A 23,317-nucleotide genomic window follows, 5' to 3' on the forward strand; every position below is an offset into this window, starting at 1 on the left:
TCTTCTTCAGCTTCTTTCTGCATTGCCGGCTCAGCTTCTTCCCCCATTGTTGTATCATCGTATTTAGGGAACCCATGGCCAGGATAGCCGTCGTCGTCCTCTTCTTCTTCATTGTCTTCCATCATAACCCCCATTTCTCCGTGCTTGGTCCAAACATTATAGTGGGGCATGAAACCGGACTCAAATAGGTGGACGTGAATGGTTCTTGACGTAGAGTAACTGTGACCATTCTTACAGCCAGCACATGGACAAGGCATAAAACCATCCGCCCGCTTGTTTGCCTCGGCGGCAAGCAGAAAAGTATGCACGCCATTAATGAACTCGGGAGAGCATCTGTCATCATACATCCACTGTCGGCTCATCTTCATTACACAACACCGAATAGACCAAATTAATACAAGTTCATACATAAAGTTCATACATAAAGTTCATATACAACACTTAATTAAATGCAACATAAAAATAACTCTCTAGCTAAAGAATTTAAATGCAACAACAAATGCGATGAAGATCGCAATTAAGGTAACAATTGATCCAACAGCATAATGATACCAAGCCACACTATCAATGGCATATGTTTTAATCTTTCTAATCTTCAACCTCATTTTCTCCATCTTGATCTTGTGATCATCGACGACATCGACAACATGCAACTCCAATTCCATCTTCTCCCCCTCAATTCTTTTCAATTTTTCTTTCAAATACTCGTTTTCTCTTTCAACTAAATTTAACCTCTCGACAATAGGGTCGGTTTGAATTTCTGGTTCACATACCTCCTAGATAAAAATATCTATGTCAACTTGATGGGCATAATTTGTCATAAACACGAAATGCAACAACTAGTTTTAAAAGAGAATATACCACATCCGAATCATATCAAGGACGAGGGCCACGGGGACGGATATCAAAACAATGGCACTATGTATAACAAACAACGTACGGGTAAGATAATTATATGAGTAACTATATATCCAAATCACATAAACATCAATTTGGTAATGTAAAACATTCATGGACAAGAGCCTCACCAGAAGGTGGTGCCGGCGACGGGACGGTGCGGGCGATCGACGGTGGTTACGATGGAGATTTAGAAGGCACTAAGTAAACCACACCTACATATGCAAACTAAGTGTTATTTTTGTGCTCAAATTGCATATAAATCAAATACTAGCAAATATAATTATTCCTCCCAAATTAATCACTATACAAAGCATTGCAAGAGCTAATCTAGCAATGAGAGTTGAAAGGACAAAGTTGCTAACCTTTGTGATCATTTGAATGGATGGGGGCCTTCAAATCTTGACAAATTTTGGGCAAAATTTGTGAGGAGCTCGAGGAGAGAGGGGGAAGAACAGAGGAAGTGAGGGGAAAGGGGAAGAACAGAGTGGCTCGGGGGGACGAAGGGTTTATGTACGTCGACCTTTAGTACCGGTTCGTGCCACGAACCGGTACTAAAGGTGCTGGACGGGCCCTAGACTGACAACACCCTGCCACCACCCTCTTTAGTACCGGTTCGTGGCACGAACCGGTACTATAGGTTCGCCATGAACCGGTACTAATGAGAACGGCCGGCTAGCCGTTGGAACCGGCACTATTGGACACATTAGTGCCGGCTCAAAATCAAACCGGCACTAATGTGTCTCATATTAGGTCCTTTTTCTACTAGTGTCTGTCCACCGTGACTCTATAGCGTCGGTGCATCGGGCGCTCGGATCCTTCAAGGTTGGATCATCGCGGTCCCAAGAGCCTTCAAATCTTCCCTTCCCCATCACCGGTCCGACGGAGTATGAGTCCCACCAGGACCGGTGTGCCCGCCATGGGAAGGAGAGGATAAGGGCGGCAGAGGCCCACCTCGCTGCCAACATGGCAGTGGCGGAGGCGGCTGATGTGGCAGTGCGGGCTACCATAGAGGAGAAGCTGTTGAGATGTAGATATATATGTGTATTTCTTGTACAACAAGCCCTCCTCCTTCCATGTATAGTTGAGGACGTGGATACCCTTTGTACTTATATATACGTGCGTATTGCACCCGATCAATATATCGTGAGTTGCATAATCTTCTACATGGTATCAGCCTAAACCCGATTCCTGCCCTAGCCGCGTCGCCGTTGCTTCCAAAGCCGCCGCCGCTAGCCCCCCTTCGCTACGCCCGCGTCGCAGATCCTTCGCCGCCGCCGTAGCTAGCCTCGCCTCCCGATCCCTCCCGCTCGCCCCGCACTTCCGCGCAGCTCGCCCCGCACTTCCACACCGCTCACCGCGCACTCCCTCCCGATCGCCCTGCTCTCCTCACGATCGCTCTACCTCGCTGCTTCCAACCACCGCTAGCCACCAAAATGAAGGAAATATGCCCTAGAGGCAATAATAAGGTTATTGTTTATTTCCTTATATCATGACAAATGTTTATTATTCATGCTAGAATTGTATTAACCGGAAACATAATACATGTGTGAATACATAGACAAACATAGTGTGACTAGTATGCCTCTACTTGACTAGCTCGTTTATCAAAGATGGTTATGTTTCCTAACCATGGACAAAAGAATTGTCATTTGATTAATGGGATCACATCATTAGGAGAATGATGTGATTGACATGACCCATTCCGTTAGCCTAGCACTTGATCATTTAGTATGTTGCTATTGCTTTCTTCATGACTTATACATGTTCCTGTAACTATGAGATTATGCAACTCCCGTTTATCGGAGGAACACTTTGGGTGCTACCAAACGTCACAACGTAACTGGGTGATTATAAAGGAGTACTATAGGTGTCTCCGAAGGTACATGTTGAGTTGGCGTATTTCGAGATTAGGTTTTGTCACTCCGATTGTCGGAGAGGTATCTCTGGGCCCTCTCGGTAATGCACATCATTATAAGCCTTGCAAGCAATGTGACCAAATGAGTTGGTTACGGGATGATGCATTACGGAACGAGTAAAGAGACTTGCCGGTAACGAGTTTGAACTAGGTATTGGATACCGACGATCAAATCTCGGGCAAGTAACATACCGATGACAAAGGGAACAACGTATGTTATTATGCGGTTTGACCGATAAAGATCTTCGTAGAATATGTAGGAACCAATATGGGCATCCAGGTTCCGCTATTGGTTATTGACCGAGAATAGTTCTAGGTCATGTCTACATAGTTCTCGAACCCGTAGGGTCCGCACGCTTAACGTTACGATGACAATTTTATTATGAGTTTATAAGTTTTGATGTACCGAAGGAGTTCGGAGTCCCGGATGAGATCGAGGACATGACGAGGAGTCTCGAAATGGTCGAGACGTAAAGATCGATATATTGGACGACTATATTCGGAGTTCGGAAAGGTTCCGAGTGATTCGGGTATTTATCGGAGTACCGGAGAGTTACGGGAATTCGCCGGGGAGAAGTATTGGGCCTTATTGGGCCATACAGGAAAGAGAGAGGGGCTGCCTAGGGCAGGCCGCGCCCCCCCCCCCATGGCCTAGTCTGAATTGGACTAGGGGGAGGGGCCGCACCCCCTCCTTCCTTCCCTTCTCTCCTCCCTTTCCTTCTCTCCTACTCCTACTACATGGAAGGTCTCCTAGTTGGACTAGGAAAGGAGGGAATCCTACTCCCGGTGGGAGTAGGACTCCTCCCTGGCGCGCCCTCCTTTGGCCGGCCGCCCCCTCCCCCTTGCTCCTTTATATACGGGGGCAGGGGGGCACCCCATGAGACACAAGTTGATCTACGGATCGTTCCTTAGCCGTGTGCGGTGCGCCCCTCCACCATATTCCACCTCGGTCATATCGTCGCGGAGTTTAGGCGAAGCCCTGCGCCGGTAGAGCATCATCATCGTCACCACGCCGTCGTGCTGACGGAACTCATCCCCGAAGCTTTGCTGGATCGGAGCCCGGGGATCGTCATCGAGCTGAACGTGTGCTGAACTCGGAGGTGCCGTACGTTCGGTGCTTGGATCGGTCGGATCGTGAAGACGTACGACTACATCAACCGCGTTGTCATAACGCTTCCGCTTACGATCTACGAGGGTACATGGACAAACACTCTCCCCTCTCGTTGCTATGCCATCACCATGATCTTGCGTGTGCGTAGGATTTTTTTTGAAATTACTACGTTCCCCAACACAAAACCCTAACCCTACCCAGCCAAAACCGAACCAGCAGCCATGTCCGCCGGTTCTGATCTCTCCCACCGCAGCACCGCCTCCACTCCTCCGGCTGTCCGTCCGCCAAACCCCTTCGACTCCTCCGCCGGCTCCTCTGCTGCCACCTTGCCCGACCCTGCCTACATCCACGACGTTCCCATCGAACGTCGCGTTCCGGTCATCCTCTCCCACAAAGAGGCGAACTTTTATGCCTGGAAAACATACTTCAATCTCCTCTTCCGTGAGTATAACCCGCAGGATCACATCGACAGCACCGCCAACCTCTTCGTCCTGAACCGCGACGCCGGCTGGCTGGCGATCGACGCCACCATCATTAGGTGGCTCTTCCTCACCGTGTCCAAGGACATCTTCCACACCGTCGTTCGCGACAAGGACGATGCATGCACGGTGTGGAACAAGATCATTGGCCTCTTCACTGACAACAAGCTCCAACGGATCGTCTTTCTGCAATAGGAGTTTTTCGGGTGTCACCAAAACGACTCCTCCGTTGACGACTACTGCATGCGCCTCAAGACCCTCTCCGACGAGCTCAATGACATCGGCTTCAAGTGGGCGACGAGCTGCTCCTCTCCACTCTGACCGCCGGCCTCAATGAGGATCTCGGCAACACCGCCTCCAACCTCACCCTCATGGCGAACCCTACCTACGAGCGGGCGGTGGCGTATCTCCGTCTCGAGGAACGCCGGTTGAAGCATCTTCGCTCCCGTGCCGTTCATACCGCCTTCGCCGCCGGCTTCTCACGCGGCGGCCCTGCACCCGCGGGTGCACCCCCCGGCTTTCCAGCGTTGTTCCCGGTGCCCCGGCCCGCGGCCGCTCCTGCGCCGCACGGCGCCTACGGCGCCTCGTACCAGCCGCGTCCTCCAGCTCCTGCGGCTCCTGCGACTCTTCCTCAACAACCGCCGCAGCAGCAGCAGCCGCGCCAGCGGCGCCGCGGTCGCGGCAAAGGCCAGCAACCGCAACAGCAGCCACGTGCCGGGCCTACCCAGCAGCAGCCGACGCCGCCGTGGGGGAGCGGCCACAACCCCTGGACAGGGTTTGTGCACGCCTACACCATGCCCGTGCCCCGACCCCCCGCTCCGAGTCTCCTCGGGCCCGGCCCTTCCAGTCATCAGGCCTTCTTCGCCGGTCAGCAACCCGGTCCGGTCGCCCCACAACCCTACTACTCTCCCGCTTCGGTTGGCTATGGCGGGCCAAACCCTAGCGCTGGAGTGACCGGCTACTCGGGCTATCCCACGCCGGTCTCTTATGATCCGGCCCTGCTTGCTGCTCTTCATCAACAGCCTCCCACCGGGGCTTATTCCGGCGGTGGCGACTGGTTTATGGACACCGGTGCATCTTCGCATATGGCCGCTTATCCGGGTAATCTCTCTTCCGCGTCTCCCATACACACTTCCTCTCGTATCATTGTCGGTAATGGTGCTGGTCTTCCTATCACTCACATTGGTTCCACTAGTTTTCCCTCGAACTCTCGACCACTTTATCTCAATAACGTTCTTGTGTCTCCTGAACTTATTCAGAATTTAGTCTGTGTTCGTAAACTTTCTCGTGATAACTCTGTAACTATGGAATTTGACGAAGTTGGTTTTTCTGTTAAGGATGCCCTCACCCGGATGGTTCTTCACCGCTGTGACAGCCCCGGCGACACATACTCCGTCCAGCCTCCATCATCCACACATGCTGGGCCAGTTGCTCTTTCTGCCGGCGTCGATCTTTGGCACGCCCGTCTTGGTCATCCTAGCTCCACCGCTCTTCGTCAAATTATTAGGGATTTTTCTTTTACATGTAATAAAACGGATGCGCACTCTTGTCACGCATGCCGTCTGGGCAAACATGTTCGCCTTCCCTTTAGTTCTTCATCCACAGTTGCATCGTTACCTTTTGAATTAATCCACAGTGATGTCTGGACCTCTCCCGTTGCTAGTAATACCGGTTTTTCATACTATCTTGTTATCTTGGATGACTACTCTCATTTTGTGTGGACCTTTCCATTGCGTAAGAAGTCTGAAGTTGCTGCCACTCTTACCGCCTTCTACTCTTATGTATCTACGCAATTCGGTCGTCCCATTCTCGCTTTGCAAACTGATAACGGGAAAGAATTTGACAACACCACCATCCGCAATCTTCTCTCCGCACATGGCACAATTTTCCAGCTTACATGTCCTTACACCTCACAGCAGAACGGTCGGGCTGAACGCATTCTTCGCACTCTTAACGATTGCGTCCATACCCTCCTCTTTCATGCATACATGCCACCTCACTTCTGGCCCGACGCTCTCGCTACCGCCACCCTCCTTAGTAATCTTCGTCCATGTCGCACCCGCTGGAACTTTACGCCACACCAACTTCTCTTTGGGTCCCGTCCTTCATATGATGGTCTTCGTATTTTCGGTTGTCTTTGTTACCCTAGTATAGCCGCCACTTCTCCTCATAAACTTGCTCCTCGTTCTGTTCCCTGTGTCTTCCTTGGTTACCCGGCTAACACAAAGGGCTATAGATGCTATGATCCGGTTTCCCACCGTGTCATCACATCTCGGCATGTTTATTTCGACGAGTTTTGTTTTCCGTTTAAACAGGAACAACAGGTGACATCCTCCTCGGTGCCCGACCCTTCTCTGGCCGACCCTGTCCGCCCTGGCTCCTTGCCATGGCATGGGGCGCCTCCCGGTCGCACGGCACTCCGGCTTCTGCCCGCTGCTTCGCCGGGCTTGCCGGCCTCTTCACCACCGGGTTCTGCACCGGCCTCCCCGGCCTCACCGGCCTCTTCACCATCGGGTTCTGCGCCGGCCTCCCCGGCCTCGCCGGCCTCTTCACCACCGGGTTCTGCGTCGGCCTCGCCGGTCCATGCGCCGGTCTCGCCGGCCTCGCTGGCGTCTACGCCGGCTCCCTCGCCGGCCTCACCGGTCCCTGCATCGGCGTCATCGCTGACCTCTTCGCCGGGCATGTCGCCGGCTACTTTACAGTCGGCCCCGTCCCCGGCTCCTCCGTCACCGGCCGTTGCACCGCCGGTTGCTGCTGTGGTGCCCCCACCTACCGGCCCAGTTACTCGGTCGCGCATGGGTGTCCATCGGTCGAGCACTCGCTACCCTCCGGATGAGTACACCTATGTGGCTTCGATGTCTTCCTCGTCACCATCACCCCTGCCGACCTCCGCCCATTCTGTGCTTCGCGACCCCATATGGTTCGCCGCGATGAAGGAGGAATTTGACGCTTTGCAACGCAATCACACTTGGCAGCTTGTTCCCCGTCCTCCTCGGGCCAACATCATTACCGGGAAGTGGGTGTTCAAGCACAAGTTTCATCCGGATGGTACTCTTGACCGACACAAGGCTCGTTGGGTCGTTCGGGGTTTTCGTCAACGAGCGGGTGTTGACTTCACCGACACTTTCGCTCCTGTTGTCAAGCCCGGCACGATTCAGACTGTTCTTCAGCTGGCGGTTTCTCGCTCCTGGCCTGTGCACCAGATGGATGTCTCTAATGCCTTTCTTCATGGTCATCATGAGGAACAGGTGTTCTGTCAGCAGCCGACTGGGTTCGTCGATGAGTCTTCTCCAGACATGTGTGTTTGCTCTCTCGGTCCTTGTACGGGCTCAAGCAAGCTCCTCGCGCGTGGTACCAGCGCATCGCAGCGTTTCTTACTCAGCTTGGCTTCCACTCCACTCCCTCCGATGCTTCATTATTTGTCTACCACCAGGGTGATGCTACTGCTTTCCTGCTGCTCTATGTCGACGACATCATCTTGACAGCATGCTCGACTGCCCTTCTTCAACAGCTCACTGATCGTCTTCGTGTTGAGTTTGCCATTAACGACTTAGGTCCTCTGCACTATTTCCTCGGGATCGAGGTCATTCGTCGAGCAGATGGCTTCTTTCTTCATCAACGGAAGTATGCTCACGAGCTTCTGGACCGTGCCGGGATGCTTAACTGTAAACTAGCTACCACACATGTCGATACGAAGGCCAAGCTTTCTGCCACAGATGGTTCTCCTGCTTCAGATGCTCCGTTCTATAGGTCGATTGTTGATGCTCTTCAGTACCTCACTCTTACTCATCCGGAGCTCCAATACGCTGTACAGCAGGTGTGTCTCCATATGCATGCTCCTCGTGATGCTCACTGGACCGCGGTCAAGCGCGTTTTGCGCTATATCCATGGCACCTTGGACCTTGGATTGTCACTTCAGGCTTCATCCTCTCTGGATATGACGGCTTATTCTGACGCTGATTGGGTCGGCTGCCCTGACACGCGCTGCTCGACCTCTGGTTATTGCGTCTACCTTGGACCATCACTCATCTCATGGTCGTCCAAGCGGCAGCCCGTTGTTTCCCGCTCCAGTGCAGAAGCGGAGTACCGCGCCGTTGCCAACGTCGTCGTCGAGTGCTCCTGGCTTCATCAGCTTCTACATGAGCTCTTGTCTCCGGTTGACAAGGCCACCATTGTCTACTGTGACAATGTTTCTGCGGTCTACCTCTCCGCCAACCCAGTCCATCATCGACGCACCAAGCACATTGAGATTGATATCCATTTTGTTCGGGAACAGGTAGCTCTTGGTCATATACGTGTGCTTCATGTCCCTACGTCCCAACAATTTGCTGACATCATGACAAAGGGCCTGTCTACTGCGTCTTTCGAGGAGTTCCGATCCAGTCTTTGCGTCGACCATGGTGCCGCTTCGACTGCGGGAGGGTGTTGAGATGTAGATATATATGTGTATTTCTTGTACAACAAGCCCTCCTCCTTCCATGTATAGTTGAGGACGTGGCTACCCTTTGTACTTATATATACGTGTGTATTGCGCCCGATCAATATATCGTGAGTTGCATAATCCTCTACAGAAGCCATCCGCGCCCGCGTTGTAAAGATGCGAGAGGAACACGTGCGCCCTCACCCGAGAGAAGAATCGGGCGGTCTGTGCAATTGTCGGACTGCCACCCAAGGAGGAGAACGACGGGTCGAACAGCTCCGACGACGAGTAGATCTGACTCGATCCCTACAGCGTCTTCAACCGGTACTTCCGGGACAAGGACGACAAGGGCACCGGGAAGGGCAAGGGCAGCGGTGGATGATCTTCTCCACCATAGCCAAACATGCCAAATTTGGTAGTCCGATGGCATGTTAGTGATGTAGTAGCCGGACAATGTGTGTAATGCATCATTACGTAGTTGCATGAGTTTGTATGGATTTGAGGTATGTTAATTAAGGTGTAGGGTTGTGAGAAGAAAAATTTGAGGCTTGACCGGTCAGTGTCCGCGGACACATCCGAACGTGTTTGCCGGTGTTTAAGAGGTTGTATTTGCCAAGTCCCGTTGTAGATGATCTTGAAAAGCATTATACATGTTTCCATGGGACTGTTTTGGAGGTACAAATATTTCAATGAATAGTCGCTAGCTGCAACATGTGTCAAGTAAAACGGTAGTGTTGTGCTGAAGACGTTAAGTCTGTTCCTCTTTCTACTCGTCTGTCCTTGAAGTACCTTGTTATTCTCTTCTTAGAACCTTTTTTATAGAAGTGGGTCTAGAAACCATTAAATCTGTTCCTCTTTCTACTCGCCTGTCCTTGAAGTACCATGTTAGGGCATGTACAATGGTTCTATCTTAAAAATGCCATGTAGGATAAATGATGACGTGGAGGGGAGAGAAATCATTAGAAAAGGCTTGTCTTCTCTTATTTAAGAGAAGACAAGAGATGATCTTTTAGCACAATATGTCTCATCACATTTTTAGAAATAACTAATTATTGAAAATAAAGCTAAGAGATGATCCATTATAGACATGTTTTTTTGTCATCTCTAAATTACATGCAAGACTTAAGATAAGACTACCTTATCAACCATTGTACATGCCCTTATTCTCTTCTTAGAACCTTTTTTTAGGGACGACAATGACGGAACAAGAAGAGTAGGAGGAGAAAACAAACAAAAAAGTACCCTGCAGCCTCGACAACCAGCCGCCGCCGCCTCTCCAAAAAAGCCTAGGGTTCCTCCTCCTTCCTTTGCCGCCGCCAGTCCGCATCTTCTCTAGTGGCCCTAGGGCGTTAAAGGCGGGTGCATCTGTTGGGGAACGTAGCAGAAATTCAAAATTTTCCTACGTGTCACCAAGATCTATCATGGAGAAACCAGCAACGAGGGGAAGGAGAGTGCATCTACATACCCTTGTAGATCGCTAAGCGGAAGCGCTCAAGAGAACGGGGTTGAAGGAGTCGTACTCGTCGTGATCCAAATCACCGGAGATCCTAGTGCCGAACGGAAGGCACCTCCGCGTTCAACACACGTACAGCCCGGTGACGTCTCCCATGCCTTAATCCAGCAAGGAGAGAGGGAGAGGTTGAGGAGGACTCCGTCCAGCAGCAGCACAATGGCGTGGTGGTGGTGGAGGAGCGTGGCTAGAAGAGGAGGAAGAAGAGACGAAGGGCTGCACCAACGAGAGATCGAATCGCGTGTTATGGGCTGCCCTATGCCTCACTATTTATAGGGGAGAGGGAGGAGGGTGCGCCCCCCTCTAGGGTTCCCACCCCTAGGGGGGGGCGGCAGCCCTAGATGGCAAAGGGGGTGGCGGCCAAGAGGGGAGAGGAGAGGGAGGCGCACCAATATGGGCCCTAAGGCCCATATCCCCTTAGGGTTTTCCCCCTTTCCACCTCTTAGGCGCCATGGGCCCTTGTGGGAGGCGCACCAGCCCACTAAGGGGCTGGTCCCTCACCACTCTTGGCCCATGCAAGCCTCCGGGGTTGGTGGCCCCACTTGGTGGACCCCCGGGACCCTCCCGGTGGTCCCGGTACGTTACCGATAAACCCCGAAACTCTTTCGGTGACCAAAACAGGACTTCCCATATATAAATCTTTACCTCCGGACCATTCCGGAACTCCTGGTGACGTCCGGGATCTCATCCGGGACTCTGAACAACATTCGGTAACCACATACAAACTTCCTTTATAACCCTAGCGTCATCGAACCTTAAGTGTGTAGACCCTACGGGTTCGGGAGACATGCAGACATGACCGAGACGTTCTCCGGTCAATAACCAACATCGGGATCTGGATACCCATGTTGGCTCCCACATGTTCCACGATGATCTCATCGGATGAACCACGATGTCAAGGACTCAATCGATCCCGTATACAATTCCCTTTGTCTAGCGGTATTTTACTTGCCCGAGATTCGATCGTCGGTATACCGATACCTTGTTCAATCTCGTTACCGGCAAGTCTCTTTACTCGTTCCGCAACACATCATCCCATGATCAACCCCTTGGTCACATTGTGCACATTATGATGATGTCCTACCAAGTGGGCCCAGAGATACCTCTCCATTTACACGGAGTGACAAATCCCAGTCTCGATTCGTGCCAACCCAACAGATACTTTCGGAGATACCTGTAGTGCACCTTTATAGCCACCCAGTTACGTTGTGACGTTTGGTACACCCAAAGCATTCCTACGGTATCTGGGAGTTACACAATCTCATGGTCTAAGGAAAAAATACTTGACATTAGAAAAGCTTTAGCATACGAACTACACGATCTTTGTGCTAGGCTTAGGATTGGGTCTTGTCCATCACATCATTCTCCTAATGATGTGATCCCGTTATCAACGACATCCGATGTCCATAGCCAGGAAACCATGACTATCTGTTGATCACAACGAGCTAGTCAACTAGAGGCTCACTAGGGACATATTGTGGTCTATGTATTCACACGTGTATTACGATTTCTGGATAATACAGTTATAGCATGAATAAAAGACTATTATCATGAACAAAGAAATATAATAATAACACTTCTATTATTGCCTCTAGGGCATATTTCCAACAGTCTCCCACTTGCACTAGAGTCAATAATCTAGTTCACATCGCCATGTGATTAACATTCACAGGTCACATCGCCATGTGACCGACATCCAAAGAGTTTACTAGTGTCACTAAACTAGTTCACATCATCATGTGATTAAGACTCAATGAGATCTGGGGTTTGGTCATGTTCTGCTTGTGAGAGAGGTTTTAGTCAACGGATCTGTAACATTCAGATCCGTATGTACTTCGCAATTCTCTATGTCATATTGTAAATCCTGCTTCCACGCTCCACTTGGAGCTATTCCAAATGGTTGCTCCACTATACGTATCCGGTTTGCTACTCAGAGCCATTCGGATAGGTGTTAAAGCTTGCATCAACGTAACCCTTTACGCCGAACTCTTTATCACCTCCATAATCGAGAAACATATCCTTATTCCTCTAAGGATAACTTTGACCGCTATCTGATGATCTACTCCTTGATCACCTTTGTACTCTCTTGCCAGACATGTGGCAAGGCACACATCAGGTGCGGTACTTAGCATAGCATACTGTAGAGCCTACGTCTAAAGCATAGGGGACGACCTTCGTCCTTTCTCTCTTTTCTGCCGAGGTCGAGCTTTAAGTCTTAACTTCGTACCTTACTACTCAGGCAAGAACTCCTTCTTTGACTGATCCATCTTGAACACCTTCAAGATCATGTCAAGGTATATGCTCATTTGAAAGTACCATTAAGCGTTTTTGATCTATCCTCATAGATCTTGATGCTCAATGTTCAAGTAGCTTAATCCAGGTTTTCTGTTGAAAAACACCTTTCAAATAACCCTATATGCTTTCTAGAAATTCTACATCATTTCTGATCATCAATATGTTAATAACATATACTCATCAGAAATTCTATAGTGCTCCCACTCACTTCTTTGGAAATACAAGTTTCTCATAAACTTTGTATAGACCCAAAATCTTTGATCATCTTATCAAAGCGTGCATTCCAACTCCGAGATGCTTACTCCAGTCCTTAGAAGGATCGCTGGTGCTAGCATACCTTTTAGCATCCTTAGGATCGACAAAACCTTTCTGATTGCATCGCATACAACCTTTCCTTATGATTGGTAAGGAAACTCGTTTTGACATCCATCTGCCAGATTTCATAAATGCAGCTTGTGCTAACGTGATTCCGACGGACTTTAAGCATCGCTACGGATGAGAAAATCTCATCGTAGTCAACTCCTTGAACTTGTGAAAAAACTCTTCGCCACAAGTCGAGCTTCATAGATGGTGACATTACCATCCACGTCCGTCTTCTTCTTAAAGATCCATTTATCTCAATGGCTTGCCGATCATCGGGTAAGTCCACCAAAGTCCATGCTTTGTTCTGATACATGGATCCTATCTCGGATTTCATGGTTTCTAACCATTTGTCGGAATATGGGCCCACCATCGCTTCTCCATAGCTCGTAGGTTCATTGTTGTCTAGCAACATGACCTTCAAGACAGGATTACTATACCACTCTAAAGTAGTACGTATCCTTGTCACCCTACGAGGTACGGTAGTGACTTGATCCGAAGTTTCATGATCGCTATCATAAGCTTCTACTTCAATTGGTGTAGGTGCCATAGGAACAACTTCCTGTGCCCTGCTACACACTAGTTGAAGTGACGGTTCAATAACCTCATCAAGTCTCCACCACCCTCCCACTCAACTTTCCGAGACAAACTTTTCCTCGAGAAAGGACCCGATTCAAGAAACAATCCCTATTGCTTTCGGATTTGAATTAGAAGGTATACCCAACTATTTTGGGTGTCCTATGAAGATGCATTTTATCCGCTTTGGGTTTGAGCTTATCAACCTGAAACTTTTTCACATAAGCATCGCAGCCCCAAACTTTTAAGAAACGACAACTTAGGTTTCTCCAAACGGTGTCGTCTCAACGGAATTACGTGGTACCCTTTTAAAGTGAGTGCGGTTGTCTCTAATGCCTAACCCATGAACGATAGTGGTAATTCGATAAGAGACATCATGGTACGCACCATATCAAATAGGATGCAACTATGATGTTCGGACACACCATCACACTATGGTGTTCCAGGCGCTATTAATTGTGAAACAATTTCCACAATGTCTTAATTGCGTGCCAAAGCTCGTAACTCAGATACTCATCTCTATGATCATATCATAGACATTTCATCCTCTTGTCACGATGATCTTCAACTTCACTCTGAAATTACTTGAACCATTCAATAATTCAGACTTGTGTTTCATCAAGTAAATATACTCAATATCTACTCGAATCATCTGTGAAGTAAGAACATAACGATATTCACTGCATGCCTCAGCACTCGTTGGACTGCACACATCAAAATGTGTTACTTCCAACAAGTTGCTATCTTGTTCCATTTTACTAAAACCGAGGCTTTTCAGTCATCTTGCCTATGTGGTATGATTTGCATATCTCAAGTGATTGAAAATCAAGTGAGTCCAAACGATCCATCTGCATGGAGTTTCTTCATGCGTATACACCAATAGACATGGTTCACATGTCTCAAACTTTTCAAAAATGAGTGAGTCCAAAGATCCATCAACATGGAGCTTCTTCATGCGTTTTATACCAATATGACTTACATGGCAGTGCCACAAGTGAATGGTACTATCATTACTATCTTATATCTTTTGGCATGAAAATGTCTATCACTACGATCGAGATTCAATAAACCATTCAGGTTTAATACTAATCTTGATGGTAGAGGGAGCGTGCGATGTTTGATCACATCAAACATATATCGTCAGCTCACTTTTAGCTAGTCTCCGTTTATTCCGTAGCTCTTTTATTTCGAGTTACTAACACTTAGCAACCGAACCGGTATCTAATACCCTGGTGCTACTAGGAGTACTAGTAAAGTACACATTAACATAATGTATATCCAATATACTTCTATCGACCTTGCCAGCCTTCTCATCTACCAAGTATCTAGGGTAATTCTGCTCCAGTGGTTATTCCCCTTATTACAGAAGCACTTAGTCTCGGGTTTGGGTTCAACCTTGGGTTTCTTCACTAGAGCAGCAGCTGATTTGTCGTTTCATGAAGTATCCCTTCTTGCCCTTGCCCTTCTTGAAACTAGTGGTTTCACCAACCATCAACAATTGATGCTCCTTCTTGATTCCTACTTTCGCGGTGTCATAACATCGCGAATACCTCAAGGATCATCATATCTATCCCTGATATGTTATAGTTCATCACGAAGCTCTTGCAGCTTGGTGGCAATGACTTTGGAGAAACATCACTATCTCATCTGGAAGATCAACTCCCACTCGATTAAAGTGATTGTTGTACTCAGACCATCTGAGCACAAGCTCAACGATTGAGGTTTTCTCCTTTAGTTTGCAGGCTAAGAAAATCGTCGGAGGTCTCATACCTCTTGACGTGGGCACGAGCCTGAAATCCCAATTTCAGCCCTCGAAACATCTCATATGTTCTGCGATGTTTCAAAAACGTCTTTGGTGCCTCTACTTAAACCATTTAACTGAACTATCACGTAGTTATCAAAACGTGTATGTCCGATGTTCGCAACATCGACAAACGACATTTGGGGTTCAGCACACTGAGCGGTGCAGTAAGGACATAAGCTTTCTACTGATCGCATAATCGCTACTATCAACTTTCAACTATATTTTCTCTAGGAACATATCTAAACAGTGGAACTAAAGCGCGAGCTTACGACATAATTTGCAAAAGGACTTTTGACTATGTTCAGGATAATTAAGTTCATCTTATGAACTCCCACTTAGATAGACATCCCTCTGGTCATCTAAGTGATTACATGATCCGAGTCAACTAGGCCGTGTCCGATCATCACGTGAGACGGACTAGTCATCATTGGTGAACATCTTCATGTTGATCGTATCTACTATACGACTCATGCTCGACATTTCGGTCTTCGTGTTCCGAGGCCATGTCTGCACATGCTAGGCTCGTCAAGTTAACCCTAAGTGTTTTCGCTGTGTAAAACTGTCTTACACCCGTTGTATGTGAACGTAAGAATCCATCACACCCGATCATCACGTGGTGCTTAGAAGCGATGAACTGTAGCAACGGTGCACAGTTAGGGGAGAACACTTCTTGAAATTTTGTAAGGGATCATCTTATTTACTACCGTCGTCCTAAGTAAACAAGATGCATAATCATAATAAACATCACATGCAATTATATAGTTGTGACATGATATGGCCAATATCATATAGCTCCATTGATCTCCATCTTCGGGGCTCCATGATCATCTTGTCACCGGCTTGACACCATGATCTCCATCATCATGATCTCCATCATCGTGTCTTCATGAAGTTGTCACGCCAACGACTACTTCTACTTCTATGGCTAACACGTTTAGCAATAAAGTAAAGTAAGTTACATGGCGTTCTTCAATGACACGCAGGTCATACAATAAATAAAGACAACTCCTATGGCTCCTGCCGGTTGTCATACTCATCGACATGCAAGTCGTGAATCCTATTACAAGAACATGATCAATCTCATGCATCACATATCATTCATCACATTCTTCTTGGCCATATCACATCACATAGCATACCCTGCAAAAACAAGTTAGACGTCCTCTAATTGTTGTTTGCATGTTTTACGTGGCTGCTATGGGTTTCTAGCAAGAACGTTTCTTACCTACGCAAAACCACAATGTGATATGCCAATTGCTATTTACCCTTCATAAGGACCCTTTTCATCGAATCCGTTCCGACTAAAGTGGGAGAGACTGGCACCCGCTAGCCACCTTATGCACCAAGTGCATGTCAATCGGTGGAACCTGTCTCACGTAAGAATACGTGTAAGGTCGGTCCGGGCCGCTTCATCCCACAATACCGTCGAAACAAGATTGGACTAGTAACGGTAAGCATATTGAACAAAATCAACGCCCACAACTACTTTGTGTTCTACTCGTGCAAAGAATCTACGCAATAGACCTAGCTCATGATGCCACTGTTGGGGAACGTAGCAGAAATTCAAAATTTTCCTACGTGTCACCAAGATCTATCTATGGAGAAACCAGCAACGAGGGGAAGGAGAGTGCATCTACATACCCTTGTAGATCGCTAAGCGGAAGCGTTCAAGAGAACGGGGTTGAAGGAGTCGTACTCGTCGTGATCCAAATCACCGGAGATCCTAGTGCCGAACGGACGGCACCTCCGCGTTCAACACACGTACAGCCCGGTGACGTCTCCCATGCCTTGATCCAGCAAGGAGAGAGGGAGAGGTTGAGGAGGACTCCGTCCAGCAGCAGCACAACGGCGTGGTGGTGGTGGAGGAGCGTGGCTAGAAGAGGAGGAAGAAGAGACGCAGGGCTGCACCAACGAGAGATCGAATCGCGTGTTATGGGCTGCCCTATGCCTCACTATTTATAGGGGAGAGGGAGGAGGGTGCGCCCCCCTCTAGGGTTCCCACCCCTAGGGGGGGCGGCAGCCCTAGATGGCAAAGGGGGTGGCGGCCAAGAGGGGAGAGGAGAGGGAGGCGCACCAATATGGGCCCTAAGGCCCATATCCCCTTAGGGTTTGCCCCCTTTCCACCTCTTAGGCGCCATGGGCCCTTGTGGGAGGCGCACCAGCCCACTAAGGGGCTGGTCCCTCACCACTCTTGGCCCATGCAAGCCTCCGGGGTTGGTGGCCCCACTTGGTGGACCCCCGGGACCCTCCCGGTGGTCCCGGTACGTTACCGATAAACCCCGAAACTCTTTCGGTGACCAAAACAGGACTTCCCATATATAAATCTTTACCTCCGTACCATTCCGGAACTCCTCGTGACGTCCGGGATCTAACCCGGGACTCCGAACAACATTCGGTAACCACATACAAACTTCCTTTATAACCCTAGCGTCATCGAACCTTAAGTGTGTAGACCCTACGGGTTCGGGAGACATGCAGACATGACCGAGATGTTCTTCGGTCAATAACCAATAGCGGGATCTGGATACCCATGTTGGCTCCCACATGTTCCACGATGATCTCATCGGATGAACCACGATGTCAAGGACTCAATCGATCCCGTATACAATTCCCTTTGTCTAGCGGTATTTTACTTGCCCGAGATTCGATCGTCGGTATACCGATACCTTGTTCAATCTCGTTACCGGCAAGTCTCTTTACTCGTTCTGCAACACATCATCCCGTGATCAACCCCTTGGTCACATTGTGCACATTATGATGATGTCCTACCGAGTGGGCCCAGAGATACCTCTCCGTTTACACGGAGTGACAAATCCCAGTCTCGATTCGTGCCAACCCAAGAGATACTTTCGGAGATACCTGTAATGCACCTTTATAGCCACCCAGTTACGTTGTGACGTTTGGTACGCCCAAAGCATTCCTACGGTATCCGGGAGTTGCACAATCTCATGGTCTAAGGAAAAAATACTTGACATTAGAAAAGCTTTAGCATACGAACTACACGGTCTTTGTGCTAGGCTTAGGATTGGGTCTTGTCCATCACATCATTCTCCTAATGATGTGATCCCGTTATCAACGACATCCGATGTCCATAGCCAGGAAACCATGACTATCTGTTGATCACAACGAGCTAGTCAACTAGAGGCTCACTAGGGACATATTGTGGTCTATGTATTCACATGTGTATTATGATTTCCGGATAATACAGTTATAGCATGAATAAAAGACTATTATCATGAACAAAGAAATATAATAATAACACTTTTATTATTGCCTCTAGGGCATATTTCCAACAGCATCCCGACCATTGCCAGCGAGAGGGATCCGTTTTTAGATGTTTCTTTGAGTTTTGTTAGGATTTTTGTCCTGCTTAGGAAGATTAGATAGTTACAATAGACCCAAAGTGGTTGGACCCTTTCCCGGACCCTGCGCAAGCGGGAGCTACATGCACCGGGTTGCCCCCTTAGGAAGATGAGACAGTGGCGGCTTCCTAAAGATGGAACAAGGTTCTCCATGTGTATCCCCCATCCTGGTGGTGCATCTAGCATTGTCGGACAACATGTGAAGGTGTGTCTCCGGCGGATCTCATGGATTCAGTCGGTGATAGTGTTTCGTGGATCTATCCGGATCCGGTCTTTGTTCGTTTATATTTGTGTGTCTTCAAGCTGAATCCTTTCGATTTACACATTTCTTCATCAGCGGCGATTAATGTTCTGGTGTGGCGGTCCTTTGGGATCGTAGCACGACAATGTCCCGACTGTCTACTACAACAAGTTTTGCATGGTTGCAGTGTGGGAGGGCGATGTCGGCGGCGCGCCTTCATCACGCTTCAGTGCTTGTAGTCGTCACCAGATGGTCTAGGGATATGAAAGTATTTATATTATTTTTGGTTTTCATTATACTACCATGATTAAAAATGAATAGATCAGAAGTTTTGTCACAAAAAAAAACAAGAATGAGAGATGTATTTCTAAAGCTTAACCGGCACATATTAGTCGATGTTGTATGTTTGACATCTACTATATCTAAATAGCTAGTCCTCATTAACCTATTTCTCTCAACATGCAAGCATGCCACCTCATCACACAACATGAAAGGAAAAAGGGCCACTTCCACTAATCTATTTCTTTCAACATGCAAGAATGCCACAACATCATGCAACATGTATGAGGAAATACTCACCCCAACATGCAAACATACATGATAATTTTTACTTCATTATGTTATTATATTTAATAAATACTTTACAACTGAACAATAATCAAACACAATAACTAATATGTATTACCAGTTTTAGCTCTTTCTCTCAACATGCAAGCATGCCACCTCATCACACAACATGAAAAGAAAAAGGGCCACTTCCACTAACCTATTTCTTTCAACATGCAAGCATGCCACAACATCATGCAACATGTATGAGGAAATACTCACCCCAACATGCAAACATACATGATAATTTTATTTTATTATGTTATTTATATTTAATAAATACTTCACAATTGTACAATAATCAAACACAATAACTAATATGTATTACCAGTTTTAGCTCTTATATTATTACTCAAAATATTTTTATTTCATGTGTTGAACCTCACTGAAAAATGTTACAAAAACAATCCCGCAACAATGTGCGGGGAATCATCTAGTTCCGTGGACGCTCGTGTTCGCACAAGTTTTGCATGACATTTGTGAATGTTTTGATAACAATTTTAGTTGGTCGGGGTGGCAGTTTCTTCAGAACAACATGACATTTTTTGAACTATCATGTTGTTTTGCAGAGGGGGCGCACTACACGTCAGCCGACAGATCTTTCTAAAAGATCCGCCGCCTCGATAACTGTCAAGATGTATAGCTATCCAGGGTCCAACGGCAATTCTCATCATTGCAACAAGGGTAGTGTTACAGAATACTTTGCAACGAAGTTAATGTTGCAGAAATCTTTTGCGACATAGGTGATACTGAAGTTTTTTTTTTGCTTCACTATTTTTGTAATATGGGTGTTGTTGCGGGGAAAACTTTTGCAACACAGACAATATTGCAAAAAATATTGTATTTTTTTCCGTCTTCATTTTATGCAACATGGATGTTGTTGCGGTAGGCAATTGCAACACACATGGTGTTGCAGAACGAGAGACGCAATTTACACGCGGTGAATTGCTCGTGTGCGATCCGCCGGCTGAAGGCAAGTGTTTCCCTTTGAAAAAACTGTCGCCCCAATACAACTAAAACTACCAAGAAAAACGTTTGAAATGCCATACTCAAGCTTTTTCATAAATTTATATGCCGGGGCCAAGCCGGATTCCCAAAAGAAGAACCAAAAGTCAGCTTACGGTCTGTTTGTCCTTTTTTTTTTTTTGAGGGAACGGTCTGCTTGTCCTTGAATCTTTCTGTCCCTCCCTCATAACTATACAACATATTTATTTTCTCTCTCTCTCAAAAAAGAAATGTACAACATTTTGTCAAAAAGATAGATGTAGTATATAACAACAACAATCTGTATGAGTCTGCGCATAATCTGACGACCAAGCTTTGTCCAATCCAATACTGCAGATAATCATCTGGCATTAACACCACGCCGAGGAAACACTCACGGTGATGGCTTATTTATGATCATATATGTGCACCATGCTAGTACAATTCTTCAGCCCTGAGGAAACTTTTGCAGAGGTTGAGCCAGAACTCCGTGTCAGGGCTAGTAGCCTTTAGCTGCCTCTTCACGTCCTCAGCGAACGACACCTGCAACGTGCAAACTGGCAAATCAGATCCTATGATCCTATCACGGAAGAACGATGGCATCATGCACCATATAGCTAGAGGGAAGCACTCACGGTGATGGCTTGGCCGGTGCAGAGGCGGTCGACGAGGCTGAGGAGTATGTCGCCGGTGTACTCCGGGTGGCCCTGGATTCCCAGCACGTGATCGCCGACACAGAACATCTCCACGCCGGTCTTGTCTGATGACGCCAGCACGTCGGCGCCAAGCGGCGCCTCCCAGACCTCGTCCTGGTGGCACTCGGTGATCTTGGCGCACTGGGGCAGGTCCCGCAGCGCGTCAAGGAACCTCCACGGCGGCAGCGTGGCCGCAATGACCACCTCCCGGATACCGATGTCCCACCCGCCTCTCCTGGCCTTCCCTACGCGGCCGCCGAGAGCGCGGCATACCACCTGGTGGCCGAAGCAGATGCCGAGGACGCGCTTCCGGGCGGAGACGGCCTCCCGGACGAGGAGGCACAGCCTTAGTATCCACAGCTCGTCGGCGTACGCGTCATAAGGGCTGCCGCTGATGACGAAGCCGTCGTATCGTTGGACGTCGTCCAGGTCGGGGAGCTCCCCGTCCACCGCCCGGAACATGTCCCACGTCTCGCAGACGTCGCCGTCTTCGCCACCGCCGCCGCCGAAGGCGCTCACAAAGACGTTGAAGTAGCCTCCGTAGACCTTGAGCACGTACTCTGAGTCCCGTGCGGCTAGAAGCAGCGCGTACCTCCTGCTCCTGTGGCTGATCATCAGCTGCCACAATCTTCATGGTGGACAACCGGATCAGTTCTTGCAGCAGGAAGAAAAAGGGCACCAGACCAAGCTGAGCTGAGCTTATGGCGCTTTGCAAATGAGTAGGATTGGCTGTAGACTGTAGTGTGTTATCAGCTGGAGACGATCGCTGGCATTTATAGAGGCCGGTCGGAAGCTGGGGAGAATGGGAGTACGTAAACACGAGGAGTGAATCAATGACGACAACAAGCACGCTTTGGGGGAGACCCGATTCCTTTTCGGATGGACGACCATGCATGGTTGAAATTCTTTGTCTGACACGAACAACACAACATCCATTGGCAGCCTAGAAGAGCCGACATTTTCTCTGGTCGATCATGCATGCGACCAACTTTGCAGCACGTACGAAATGATTTGATCGGTACGGCAAGCTTTTTACCGGGCCGGACGGGTCGTCTTGGTCGCCATATTAGTCAGCAGCCCTCTGATGATGGTCTTGTGGAGGAGACTTTGTCAACTCAAAGAGCCGTTCAAGATCTGTGTGCACTCTTTTTTTTTTGGCTCTGCACGTACGTGAAAGAAATCATCGGCTTTCTCATTTGTTTGGGAAGTAATAATTAGCAGCCTGAGACCAATGGAGATCAAGACCATCACACGAAGAACAAAGAACATCAATCGACATAAATTTGAAACTGCTCCTTGAAGAGTTCTCCATTTATCTTATATTGGCGCACACGTAAGACCTTCTACAGCCACAACGAACAAATCTTGTCCCTCAGACGTCCGGGGACGTGCCTGATCAGTGTCAGAGCGTGTTCGTTTTGAGCCCTTATTTGTCCGTCCATGCAGGTATACTCCACCTTTTCTTACTTATATTTATATGTCCGGTCACTTGCATGTGATTGGTGGAGATGAAGAGAGAGAAAGAAAATAAAGAATAAAGAAAGAGAAAAGGTGGCCCACGGTGCACGGTGTCGTGTCCGGCCGCGTTCGCGAGACCTCATAGCCATCCTACATTTAGTCTCAATACGAGGGTTTATGGACAAGCCGGACATACAAGGAAGATATGCAGGATCCGATTGGGTCACCTTTTCCCTTTTCTCACCTGTTCGGTCACTGTCCAGGCTTTTTAGCGGACGTTCAAGAGGATTTGAGGATGCCGAGTGTAGATGCTCTAAGAACATCTCTAGCAGATCCCGTATAACTTAGACGAAGTGCGTTTGTGGGACGGCCCAGAAAAATGGCCCGCGTGGATCCTGCAAACGAGGCCTGGCGTTTTTTACAGGCGGCCCGTACACCGACCGTGTTTCCGGTATATATGCGGGCCCGGGGGGATTTTAGGGTTTCCATCATGCATGCCCCACATCCCTCTCCGCTCCAAACTCCCCTCCTCCGGCGAGAAATATCCTCCCCTTCCGCAACGATTTCCGGCGCCTCCGGCCACCGGATCTTGCCAGCGATG

At 48.4% G+C, this 23,317-nt stretch overlaps 1 protein-coding gene across 1 annotated transcript; it reads right to left on the reverse strand.

The window, feature by feature from the left end:
• Window positions 1–20,998: 20,998 nt before the first annotated feature.
• On the reverse strand, window positions 20,999–21,873 carry LOC119309615 (gamma-glutamyl peptidase 3-like). Its single transcript, XM_037585588.1, has 2 exons — window positions 21,199–21,873; window positions 20,999–21,106 (listed from the first exon to the last, which is right to left on the reverse strand). The coding sequence occupies exons 1-2, from the start codon at window positions 21,871–21,873 to the stop codon at window positions 20,999–21,001; spliced, it is 783 nt and encodes a 260-aa protein (XP_037441485.1).
• Between the last annotated feature and the right edge of the window lie 1,444 nt (window positions 21,874–23,317).

This window comes from Triticum dicoccoides, chromosome 5B (genome assembly GCF_002162155.2).
Source record: "Triticum dicoccoides isolate Atlit2015 ecotype Zavitan chromosome 5B, WEW_v2.0, whole genome shotgun sequence".
Lineage (NCBI taxonomy): Eukaryota > Viridiplantae > Streptophyta > Magnoliopsida > Poales > Poaceae > Triticum > Triticum dicoccoides.